Source organism: Cyanistes caeruleus, chromosome 3 (assembly GCF_971803275.1).
Source record: "Cyanistes caeruleus chromosome 3, bCyaCae1.hap1.1, whole genome shotgun sequence".
Lineage (NCBI taxonomy): Eukaryota > Metazoa > Chordata > Aves > Passeriformes > Paridae > Cyanistes > Cyanistes caeruleus.
The window spans coordinates 82,006,749-82,019,691 of NC_141703.1; the positions used below are offsets into that span (position 1 = coordinate 82,006,749).

The following is a 12,943-nucleotide window of genomic DNA, read 5'->3' on the forward strand; positions in this document are numbered from 1 at the left end:
TACGCTGCAGAATCCTAATGATGTGACCTTGCTTCCCAAAGTAACTTATAAGGTAAACTTTTTAGAAGATGAGTGATGTCACTGGTATTAATCAATCCATGTTCAGTTTAAACATTGCTGTATGAAACATGGAAGCACTTACTGTGAGACAGACTGAAGTAAATTGAAAATACCTAGGATTTAAATAAAGTTTTCACACAAAGTTTCTTGTTCAAATCCAATCCCAGTTTAACACTGACAAAGTTATTGCAAAGTTGATCTTCACAAAAGGCTTGTGATAGCCTTGTCATAGTTAATACAGAACACAGCGAGGCACTCGGCATGGGGCTGGTACCCTGTGCACAGAACTAAGGGTGGTGCCAGCCGTGTACCTGCACATAGTTTCTGTGTCTGAACGATGTTATTTCTGAACAGACTGGGAGAGGAGGGAGGATGGATGGTGGGAGTGGTGGAAATGTGAAGAACCTGTTTACCTGTAAGCTGCTGTGAAAAAGAGAGCTTCACACTTCAGAAAATGCTGTAAGTGCTTCATGTGCTATTGGGGCCTCCTTCCTGGTGACAAAACCTCTCAGACTGCCTGTACTAGCTAGTCCCCTGATTCTTTCCAATTTCTCATCTGAAACTGTTAACATATATTAGAGTTATAACTAAGCTTCCCCTGATAAGCACCACCATGTTAAGTAGTGTATGGCAGAAAATTTTTTCTATGCCATAAAAAATGTGCCTCATTTGAAATAAACTGTCTTGAGAATCACACGACATGACAATAATTCTAAATTTTACTAGAGCTTTTTACACACACATGACTTTGGCAGGCTGCCTTCCAGTGAGAGCAAGTTACATATGTAGCAGCTCTAATGGCCCATATAAGATATTAAAAACACATAAAGAATAATTTGGTCATTTACCTTAGGAACAGTATGAGAATTTTCATCTCAGTTTTCTCCAGAGACTCTAATGCCAAAGGACAGATTGTTTCTTGTCAGTGTTTCAAACTGATCTCTATTTGCAAACACAGCAAGTGATGCCAAATGCAGTTCAGAACGCAAATCAAACAACTATTTGTTATGCACTGTTTTGAATTGCATATGCAGGACAGAGAGGCAAGTAATGACAAAAAAAATAAAGAAAAATCATGCTTGCACATCACACAAGCCATTTCCATAATATACTTGAATACTGTATATAAATGCAAAGAAATAAAACTATTCCAATAAAATAATGAGCGCCTTATGAGTTAAATATATTCAAAATGCTACACACTGGGATTTATCAGAACTTGATATACAATGTAGACCAAAATACAGATGCAGTCGTTATGCAAAGAAAAGAAAAAGAGAAGGAAATGATAAATTATTTATTGAATGAAAGCCAAAAATAGAAAATGAGAAAAACTTTTCTTTCAAAAAACAGGTTAGCTTGTAACCTATGAAAATAAGCCCACTTATTCATTAGAGGCAGGTCCAATCTGATTCTATTTAAGTCCCAGCTGAGCACTCAGAACAGCAATTAATGCAACCGTCGGTGTGGTTGTCTTTTTCTGAATGTTCCTGTCCATCTCGGTTTTGTATTGAAGCAAACAAGATGAAAAATAACTGGAAAAGTTACTTAACCTGTTTCTAAGATGATCACAACAGTAGCTAAAATGGCAAACAGGGAAAAAAGAAACCTGTTTTCAGTGCCATGCTACAGACATCTAAGGGTGGTACCTGACAGGCAAATGCACAGAGCAGTGCATTCCAGAATAATGCAAGGGGGAAAGGGAGAGGCATCACCAGTGTATGGCAGCCAGCTAAGGTTAGAGCTCTCAGATCACACTGGAGAGAAGATATCCTGCTCCTTACAAAGACCACACCCATAGCTGGTTTACAGGTATTTCTTCAAATAAAAGCAAAACAAATAACAATTAAAAACCACCAACTAATTTAACCAGGACTTCCCTTACTTCATTAATTGCTACAGATGCTGGGTCCAGGCAGGTGCAAGAACGGAACCCCTCACAGAAGAAAAAAATAAACCATATTTAAAAAAAAAAAAAGGGACTACTTTGAAATTAAGAATTTCAAGGGATTAACTTCAGGAGTTTACTGTTGATCAGTATCTTATTTTAAAACATCATACTTGCATTTTTTCAAGGTTAGTTTAATTTATTTATTATCACTACTTTAGTGATTATGAGGTGGCAGTGAATTAAAATAAATCCCTACTTAGTCAGCTTATCCCTCCTGTTATATATTAATCTTAGTGCATATGGGATTATAACAAAATGCAAAGGAAAAAAAGAAAAAATCCAACTTGAGTAGCTATATGTTTCTGGATTAAATCACAATATGGGAAAATGTCTTAGAATTCCAACTGAGCTGTGCTAAAGCAAAAGACAGTGAGCTCTGGATACAGGAACACTTGCATATTTTTCTTCACACAGTTATGTGTGAAAAGATAAGATTTCTCCATAAAACTGTGAAATAGAGCACTTAGAGAGTCCATTTGAAAAGATTCCTCCGGGGGGCTGAGATAACTCCGGCATCTGTTCGAACAGGTAGTTCTGCAAATAAGTGATACACTTCTGTCATCCCATTGAACCTGGACAACAAGGACCCTTGATTGCCCAAACACAAATAAAACTATCCATTGCTCTTACAGCATGTGGCAGCTGCAGGAGATGTCCCTTAGAGATGCAGTCATTTCACCTTTAGCCAAGGCAATAACTAGACCTGCAAGTTTTATCAGTTCATCACAACCCCAGTGGACTGTAAATGATTTGGTAAGCTCTGGTGTGAAAGAGAGGGCTCCTTAAGAAATCAAAGGTATGCACTGAAGGAAAGAGATTGTTTCTCCTCTTTGGAATTATATATACACGTATGTAAAAATAATGTAAGAAAAAATATGTTTATCTGCTAATACGTTCTATGATTACTTAATGACAGAATTTCTATTCTATGTTGTGAATAGTTATCGTTTCAAGTGAATTTCTTATCTCTTTCAAATTAAACTGCTGGGTAGCTACTTGTAAACAAAGCAAAAACAAAACAAAAATACATATCCTAGAAATGCCCACCCTGCAATTAGCTATGCTAAAATACAGATCTGAGAACAATCTAATTCAAGTGTCATCTTGATATGAAGACTTGATTGTTTTAACTGCCCAAATACTTTTGAAAAAATTATAAAATATGCCTGCATTTACAGACTGTTGTTGTTGTTGTTACATATCCCAGTTTTAACTTCTTAAAGCATATTTTTTTGGGTCTTTTGCAAATATTTCATTCTAGGCTGACAGTTAAGGATACTTGATTTACACAAAGCAATTCTAAAGCCAGGCACACAGAAAGAAAAACTGTTTGTTGGTCTGTATTGTACTTATCTAGTCTGCACTACAATACTTTGAAAACTACTCATTTAAAATTATACTGCTCAGTTGTCAATGTGACTTTTGGGTCATCTTTAATTTTATTTACAACTGATAGTCCAAAAACTGCATTCTATTTTATCATTACATATACACCTATTTTTTTTAAAGTCTAACTTGACTTTAAAATTAAGTTGCTGCTGTCTCGAATCATTAAACTAATAAATGAGTTAAACTGGAACAATGAACTAAACCCTATGGTGTAAAACTTAAATCTTTTCAAATACAAGACACAGTTCTTAGAACTGGTAACACTTTAGAAGTAATTTGATTTCTAAAAACTAGAAAAATAATTCTAATGATGTTCTTCTGTCACAGAATAGTGAAAATCAACCCATTTAAACACTTCACATGGACCCTGTTGTTTTGCCCCATAAAATAATTGTCTTGGTTTGTCATTTCAACCCAAGACAATAATCTACATGGAGAAACTTCATTTTAAATTGACTGTTACCTATCTTTAGTTTTAAAACCTCACCCACATAACTAATTCTGTAGTGTTTAAAATTTGGGTCTCGTGGTTGCAATATGTTCCACATCTGAACTAGCATGAAAAGCAGTCCTGAACTTACCCTTTTTAAGTTAAATTTTGTGGTAACTTTGGCAAGTCTTTTCCCACTTCTGGTACTGACCCTTGAATTCTACTGATACAGTGAAGTATTAGCAGCTTTTTTCACTCTTTATCTCATTCTCTCAGATCAACATGATTAATTGTTCAGTTACTTTTCTGTACCTTTTCCAACCATTTAGAATACTTATTTCTATAGCATAACCACATGCAGTTAACATCTCTTGATTTCTGCTTGATTGTGGTTTAATGATAAAAATTCAAGACATCAATCTTTGCCTTAAGTTATTTTAGTTCCAAGGTTCAAGTGATCATGTTTACTCTCATAACAATAATTTTTCATGTGACAAACTCAAAGCAGTTTAATAACTTTAATAAAAAACCTAAGACCAATGATGACTTGAAAGGAGTTCAACTGTTTTCAGGCAATATTAGTGGCAGCATTCCCTGTACACTAAATGTCTCATTACCTGAAGGGAAGAGTAACGCTAGCAATCAAGCCAAGACAACCAGATTGAGGTAGAATTTATAGATAAAAAGTGCAATATATACTGGAAAGAGTCTATGATTTAGTCTAATAAAAACAAATAAAGAAACATGCTTATGATTTGGCAAAATGGCAAAATGAGAACATTAAGAGCAATTAATAGGCATTATCCCATTTTACTTATAAGAAGTTTTAGCCAGGACTGGTTAGAACAAAAAAAAAAAAAAAACACAACAAAAAAAACAAACAAACAAACAAAAAAGGTAGAAAAAACCCCCAACTTTCCACATTTGAAGGTTTTTCAAAATATTTTGGTTCAGTTCTGAATTAAATTAAGATTTTAAAATGTATCATAGAAGTATGACTCAAATAGAAATACTGATGCACACCAGTCAGCTTGGAAGAACCATTTAAGACACCTACGGCTGCCACTCAGTTTTAGAAGATGTCTTCTTTACTCTCCAGATGAAATTTTAACAGCGAGAATTCATGTTTGATTTATAGAAGCCTAATATTTACCAGGAAATCACAGAATTCTAGAGTGGCTTGAGTTGGAAAAGATCTTAAAGGCGATCTCATTCCAACTGCCCTGCCATGGGCACGGACACCTTCCGCTAGCCCAGGTTGCTCAGTGCCCCATTCAGCCTGGCCTCGAACACTGATGCTCTGAAGTTGTGTGTGGGTGTTAATGAGATGGTGCCTTTCCACAGGGTCCCACTCTCCTAAGCACAAACTCCAAGGAAATGCCGGGCTGGAGGGGAAGCAAGAGCTGACAGGGCAGGAGCAGTAGTGCTGCACTCAACAGCCAGGACTGGTAAGGGAAATGAGAAAGCAAACCCAGGAACTACCACAGAGTTCTCTCTCTCTCTCTCTCAGAAAGAATAAACCCACCTCTTTCCTTGCTCTCCCAACTCTGCTGCTTGCTGATACCCTTTCTCCAAGGCTCAAGATCCGCTCCCCAGCTCCTGTGAGCCCCCAGCCCTTGGCTGCAATGCTGCAGGTCACAAAGTACCAACATGCAGGTCCCACTCATTTAGAGGCAATTTGGGCACCAGCTCCCCTGGAGCAGGGATTGCCATATTCAGGTATGGGGAGATGAGCAGGAAGGTACTGTGAGGTGGGAGGGATGGGGCAGGAGCTCCAGCTTTGGACAAGATGGAGATCTCCAGCCACTGTGGGCCAAGCTCACCCTCATGGCCACAACCAGACATCCTCGTGCAAGTGCAGAGCACACACACAGATGCACCAAGCTGTCACATCAATGCCACTGTATCCCTCCCCACAAAGGACTGCCCTAGTCACCACAGAACCATGGAATGGTTTGGGTTTTAAGGGATCTTAAAGATCACCTAGCTCCAACCTCCCTGACCTGGGCATGGACACCTCCCTTCCCCTTGCCTTTGTGTGCACTGCCCAGCCCAGCACGCTTCACAGCTTGGAAACTGCTCCCCTGAACAGACACTAGGGAAGACATCCTGCTGGGATCCAAGGGAGATCAAAGTTCATGTCCTCTCTCTGCACAATTCAGACCCAAAGTTTTGACATTTTAAGGAGCTACACTGGCAGGTTGTGCATATGTGTGCACATCCAGCAACCCGTGTTGTAATCATCCCCCATTTTCTTCCTCATCCTACAAAAACAAATAGGCTCATACAAAATTTCTGTTTCTTAGAAATAGCCCTTAAAAAATTCTTGGCTTGCACTCATCCAAAGAAAAGCATAAGAGAAAAATCTGTTATGGAGCCCCAGTCTTCTGATTCCTACTATCCAGATCTTTGCTGCAAGTAAATCTTTTTGCACACATATGGTATTAGAAAATACTGCTGCATGTTACTTCCTCCAAAAGCTCATTAAGGAAACAATGCATCATTCAAATCATGCACATGGAGAAAAACAGCTAATTATTCTTCTATGGGGGGGAAAAGAAAGGTGAAACTGATAATAATTTGATTATCCAACCATTATAAAAAAAAAGGTCAAAAACCAAAACAAGGCATGCAGTTAAATGTTATTTTGAATTTACTTCCTGATAGATCTATGTTCTGTCTGTGTTCTCCTGGTACCGAGGTATTGCACTGAAGATGTCAGTGTTGATCGGCTTCCAATCATTAATGGCACTTATTGAAATAACATCCTGCTAGGAATGGGATTTTTCTGCATTTGCTAGAGCTTGATTTGCAGGGGAAAAAAATAAAAATTATAAATGAGCCCTGACTGTGGAATAAGCATCCAAGAAAGAAATTTTATTTTTTGTGTATGGCAATAAGTAAACATTTTACAAGGTGTTTATTGCATATTTACTGTCTTCTGGGAAAATTAAAATTCCCATGTAAATATGCTAATAGCATGCTCAAGTAATATCAAAAAAGCTTTTCCCTAAAAACTGTTAGGCATAGCTTGAAATCTTAAATAGCATGGACCTAGGTTGCTGATTATTTTGAAAGTCCTATAAGGATGAACAAGTAGCAATATAATAAATCTATACAGAAATATTTAAAGTACTTAAAATGAAGAGAAAAAGATGAATTTGTTGAAGCATTATTTTAGTTGGTGTTACAAGACTCTACAGAGAAGAAAATATTTTCTCAGTGAATACTCTGGCACTGATTGATGAAATTTTTCAAGGTTATTGCAATAATCTATGACCATATATGCTTTAAGCAATGCACACCAAATCTGTTTTTAAAGCTGCTGAGTGAGCCCCACTGTGTCAGGAGTGGAATGTGTCCACTCATCCTGCCTCTGTCATCTTGGAGGAAGCCTGAGAGCAAATATTCCTCTGGAGGGAGCCCCTCAGGACTAAGAAAGATCCAGGCTGCAACTTTTTTTTCCTCCCATTGCAATATGCAAACAGAAGGAGAGTTTACATGATGCTCTCTTTATGGAAATGTGACTGATGACAGAGAAAGTTTGACAGTCCCATGTATAGCTCTCTGCATTTCTATTTCCCCCTTATGTTTATGATGTGAAATATATAAATCACTACTATTTAAGTAACTTCCCAATGACTTGCATATTTAAATTTCAAAATTTCCACACAGCACCTTTTTAAGCATTGGGAATATTTTGCAGAAAAAGCAAACATATCCCCTTCCTCCCTTCAACCACAAATACAGTATATTTTTGCTAATTATTTTCTCAAGGTGAAGGGCTTTTTCCAGTTAAAATGGAATTCAGGCAACGATTGTTGCTTAGTGGATTGGTGGCTGTGTTACATAGCATAAGATCTATTAAAGACATAATAAAGCAGCCCATTTAGAAAGTCTTTGACTACATCAAAGACAACAAGGAAAAGAGGAAGCCATCATTATCAAACTAATGAGGTAACTTTATAGCATTATCCTGAAGTTCTTTTCCCCCAATCTAAATCTGAGTTTATGAAAGAGGAACTGGTCCCATTTTGAAAACATTTTGTCTGGTAATGTAGACAAAATTGGATTGCAGGTCCACTAGCAAAATGTTTTCTATGCTTAAAACAAAAGACAATTGCCTTGAAATTCCCTAATTATCATTACTGTAAATTCTAAAGCTATTTAAGTTTTGGTCAGAGAAAAAGAGGGCAGAAGACTCTTACCTACAAGGGCTTCCAGAAAACAGCCAGTTAAATTCAGTTCAATTTTATGAGAGAAAAATACTGAAAGATAGTACTGACCATTTTTACATCCCTATATAATTTTTAAATAAAAGGGATCCACGCTGCAGCACAGTTTCAACAAGTACCATGAAACAAAATTCCCAAACATTATAAATGCTTAACATATTATTCCATCCTCATTAGTACCACACTAGGAAAAAAAAATATACAAGAAGCAAACAATCAGCCGTTGTTTAAGAGCCTAATATGGTACAAGGAAAAAATAATGCAGCACAGCAACAAGTTCACTGGAGTGCTCCCTTAACACAGACATACCAGATGTACAGCTGTTTATCTTGTGAAGAAAAACAATCAAAAGAGGACATAAAGACTTTTGAAAGGATCTTCTCCCCGGTATTTAATCATATGCAAAATATTGAAGGATTCTCGCATGAAATCAGGAATAGCAATAGGTCGTTTTTTCATGGTATTTTAAAAAGCTAAGTAGACACACAACAGGATGCCAGCAGGCAGCTTGCATGAGACATAAGGCTTTATATTCCCACTAGGAACGTACCTTCTCTGCTTTTGCTTTCCTGGCGTTATGCACAAACCTGCGTCCCAGCTTCTTGGCATACCAGATAGAGGCAAACATTGTAGTGATGAAGATTTCAGTCTGAATATGCAGCACACACACACCAGAAAAAAAAAAAAAAACAACTTCCCCCACAAGTGAGATACAGATCTAATGCTGGTTGTGGTCTTAACTATGCTGTTGCTTTGTCAAGTCCTCTCATGCTGCCTTCTGAAAAAAAACAAACCACCCAGTGTGGCCAGTCTGCAGGTGTATTTACATACTGCCAGCAGGAAGTCCAGGGTGAGGCATCTTTGTATCCAGCTCACATCCAGTCTGCTAAGTGCCTGTCTGCAGTTCTTTAGCACTGTCACCACAAACTACATATGTGTCAGTATGAAAGGAAGCTGCAGTAAACTACTGTAGCAGACAGCTCACCTCCTCTTCTCCTGTTCTGAAATTTAACTCCTTGGTTCTCTTCGATTTGCCAGCATGCAACAGAAGCAGCAGCAGTTCAAAAATGAGATACACAGCACTGCAGGGAAGCAAAGGGGTACAAAAGTGCCAAAAATAGAAATATGTATTAACTGTTAAGGTGAAAGAACAGGTGTTTCATGTCTTTCAGGGCAATTACGATATGAAAGGAAAATTGATTTTACTTGGTTCTTGCGGTCTGGGGTCTATTCGGAGATATTTTTTCTACCTAGTTTCAGTTCACAGCAGACAGGCATCAGAGCTGCTCAGTTCACTTGCTGATGTCACACATGCTCTGCCGAAGGATTTAAGACTCACTCAAGGGCTTCTGTTTTTCTTTGATAATGCCTTCACAAAACAGAAACCTGATAGATTTTTTTCCAAATTCCAAACTTCTGCCCTGCCTAAGCATGCTCTTTCCTCTTCCTTTAATTCCAAGCTATTCTGCATGATGAGTTGGGAAGTGCCTGTGAACACCTATTTTTGCAGTGAGACAGCAATGCACTATTTTTCTTTTGTCACACACTTCAGCTTTAACCCCTGCACCTCTCTTCAGTTATAATGGCTAAACAATAAGCAGAAACACGCTCTTCTGGCTCCAGACATATGACAAAACAGATGTTCCTCCCAGTCAGATGCAGTATCAAGGCTGTAAATTACAGGGTTTATTATGTGTTGTGTTTGATAGCACTTATAAGGCAAGTCCTGCACAATGCCCTCCCACCTATGAGTGTGAAGATACCAACATGCAGGAGAACCACTGCTGTCCTGTGTGCAGCATTGGATTTGGAATTGCCACATGGAGGAATAATTTCTACTCTGCTATTCCATGGAAAAGAGCAACCCAGAATTAATTGATGTATGACAAAGGAAATACAGGCAGAGCAATATAGCTCTTGGGCCAAGGAGACACCTTTTCTGCCTCAGGATTTTCAGAGAATGGCAGAAGCTATTTTTTCCAGAGTACATGAAATCAAAAGGGAAAATAGTCCACTCCCACTTATAACTTAGAACATCCAAGTTACTGTACCTGGATGGCATTGCTCAAGCTTTGAGCCTGAAGGCACATACTGCTCAATTCTGTTAAGATTATAGGGAGTTCAAAGAATTCTTCATCACATTTTAAAATTGTAAGTTGGTTAGCTAAATTGAAATTCTTAGACAGTGAGGGCTTTTTTCAAGGTACCTCCAAGGTGTATGTTTGATTTTTGCTTGACATCTAAAACCTTCTGACAAAAGATTTGGTAACCGGTGGTATTTCTGGGAAGAGAATAGTTACTAACTCCAGTTCAACTGTTTAATTAATCTTGGCAGCCAGAAAGTTTTAAGACCACAAGATACAGTAAATTCATGTCTCATCTAGAATATTATTGCTATAGAAGAGCTGTCTTTCCATAACATCACTTTAGCTCTCTGAAATCTAGACTGATAGTAAGATAGACTCTACAAGCTGAGGAAACCTTCATTATGCCATGTATCAGCCTCTCACCATTCTCCCTATTTGTGGGATGATGTTGTCCTAAAACAGAGGGAAGGGCAGACAAGAGAAGGAAGAAAGATGGCCTGAAAAATTTAGGAAGAAATCAGAGACCTTGTCTTCAGCTGTGATACCATTGTAAGGAAACATGGATAGAAAAAAAAAAATGCATAAAAGGAGAAGCAACATCATTACACAGCTTAACCAACACTATAAATGTTAAAGGAACAGGAAAAAAAATCTTACATAGTATATGCATAAACAGTAGAACACTTCTCCCACTCTGCTCCCATGCTTTTATGAAGAGAATAAGCATAATTTGAAATCATTGCACTACAACCAAAAAAGGGTACATTCTCCCAAACAACTACTTATATAGTCTTATATATATTCAGAAGCTGAGAAAATCGAAGAAAATACTCATTAAACAATAAAACTTCCTTTTTATGACTTTTATCATCAACATTAGCAGCTTTACTGAACTACTTATTCAGGAAAAATAGGGAGTAATAAAAAGCCACAATTCATCCCACTTAAAGGAAAAAAAAAATAGAATACATTGTTCATTTAAGAAATAATGACAAAGCAATAGGGAGGTAATTTTCTCCACCCACTAAAAATTTTAGATTAGGAAGAATAAGTCTTGCCAAACACCTAAACCTGATTCTAATCAGAAATAGGGTTTAACTGTTTGCATGCATTTGCAGATCTATCCAAACCCTCAAGTACAGCAATGGCCAGACTGCAAGCCATTTCCTCACGGCTCCATCAGGCAGCAGTCTGCCATACGTTGCCAATAGCAGGTTTATTAGGGCTGTACTGGTACCGAGGGAGTTTATGATTATGAATATTTTACTGTAACCATAACGAAGGCTGCCTTTTACAGAAGTGCTACAAGCTGAGCTGCTTTATAAGAATTGGAACTCCCAGCTGCCGTCTCCTCACCGGAGTAATACATACTTTAGCTTGCTCACTGAAGTGCTACATTACAAGGACAGAGAGATGCATGCCATTGAGCAGCAATATCATCACAGACAGGAGATAATCAGTTAAGAGCAGATTTTACAAGGAGCTTCTTGTTGCAAATGAGGGGGTGGTCTTGGTAAACCAACACACATCCAAACCACACATGAAATGTCATTCTTCTGCCTCTATGACAAGAATTGGTCTTACCACAAGTGGGCACCTGGGTATAAGCACAGAGCAGTTACGCTGTTAAATCGTATTATTTTTATGACATGGCTCTCCAACATCGCAAGCAACGGCAATTGATGCTCGGTACCGAAACAGATGGTTGTTTCAAACACCTCGCCAACTGTTTGTATGCACTGAGTATCACCAGTACTTCTGACAGTTTGCCTCCTTTTTCAATTTTAACAGTGCTGCTTTACTTAAGCAGCACTCGGGAAGAAGCCTGGCTTTGCTTTAGACAGAGCATTAATTTTCCCTTGTTAAGGGATAACTTCTCACAGCACGCACGTGGGGTGTCAACCTCCCCCTCACACACCTGTGGTGAAGATAGATGTTAGCTGTGGATTCTGGTTCTCTCCAACCTCTATCTGAGTATATACACACAGTAGTCATAAAACGTGATGACAGGGCCATTTAAAATACAAATACAGTTCAGACATAAATAATGCCTTCCTTGTAAGAATGGGAAGACGGACAGAAAGATTAGTATTCAGGGTTTGCAGAACTGTTTCCAGTGAAATGGGCAGGAGATGGAACAAGTTAAAAATGAAATACTCAAGATATAAAACAATCACTTTACTTCAAGGTTTATTTGTTAACATTCCACAGCTGTGGCTACAGGAACGGAGCTGCGGCTGAGAATCTAAGGTAGCTAGCTTTGTTTTTATTAGCACAAGGCAACAACATCTATTGATTTGGCTGACTGTACAAGCAACCATTTCCCATCCCCAGCACAACTAATTATCTTACACAGCTACATGACGCCAAGACATGCTCTTTAATGACCAGAATACCAAGAAAGACAGCAATCCAAGTGTCTGCTCTTCAGTCCAGAAGATATAAATTGTAGGCACTCAGAACTCACTATTCTTTAAGTAGATGGAAGACCCAAGGTTTTGTAAGGACCTGATTTTTCATTCTTCCCTCTAAACAATGCCAAATGGACTAATGGTCTTCCTCCTAATGCAACAAAGAATATTTTTATAAGAAACCCATGGGCACTCTTACAAAAGTAAGAGTCAGCACACCCAAACACATTCAGACTTCTCTTTTGGCCAGGGCAGAACACAGTCTGTAACAGATATAATACAGGTGAAGGATTATCATAGAATAGAATCATGGAATCACTGAGCTTATCGAGTCCAACCATGTCCATAAGCACCACGTGTACATGTATAAATGCCTCAGG

General features: G+C 38.1%; 1 protein-coding gene across 32 annotated transcripts in view; it reads right to left on the reverse strand.

Annotated features, from left to right (window-relative positions):
- DLG2 (discs large MAGUK scaffold protein 2) overlaps positions 1-12,943 on the reverse strand; it is a 986,702-nt gene that overhangs the window by 473,406 nt on the left and 500,353 nt on the right. Inside the window, exon 1 of one of the 32 annotated variants that reach the window (XM_086882252.1) lies at positions 8,616-9,147. The exons of 29 other annotated variants lie outside the window; for them this stretch is intronic. In XM_086882252.1, the coding sequence (XP_086738378.1) occupies positions 8,616-8,693 (78 nt within the window). In that variant the 5' untranslated portion in view covers positions 8,694-9,147. Of the gene's footprint in view, positions 1-8,615; positions 9,148-12,943 lie in introns of those variants that run through there. 2 more of the 32 variants (XM_086882248.1, XM_086882251.1) reach the window with 2 other exon arrangements.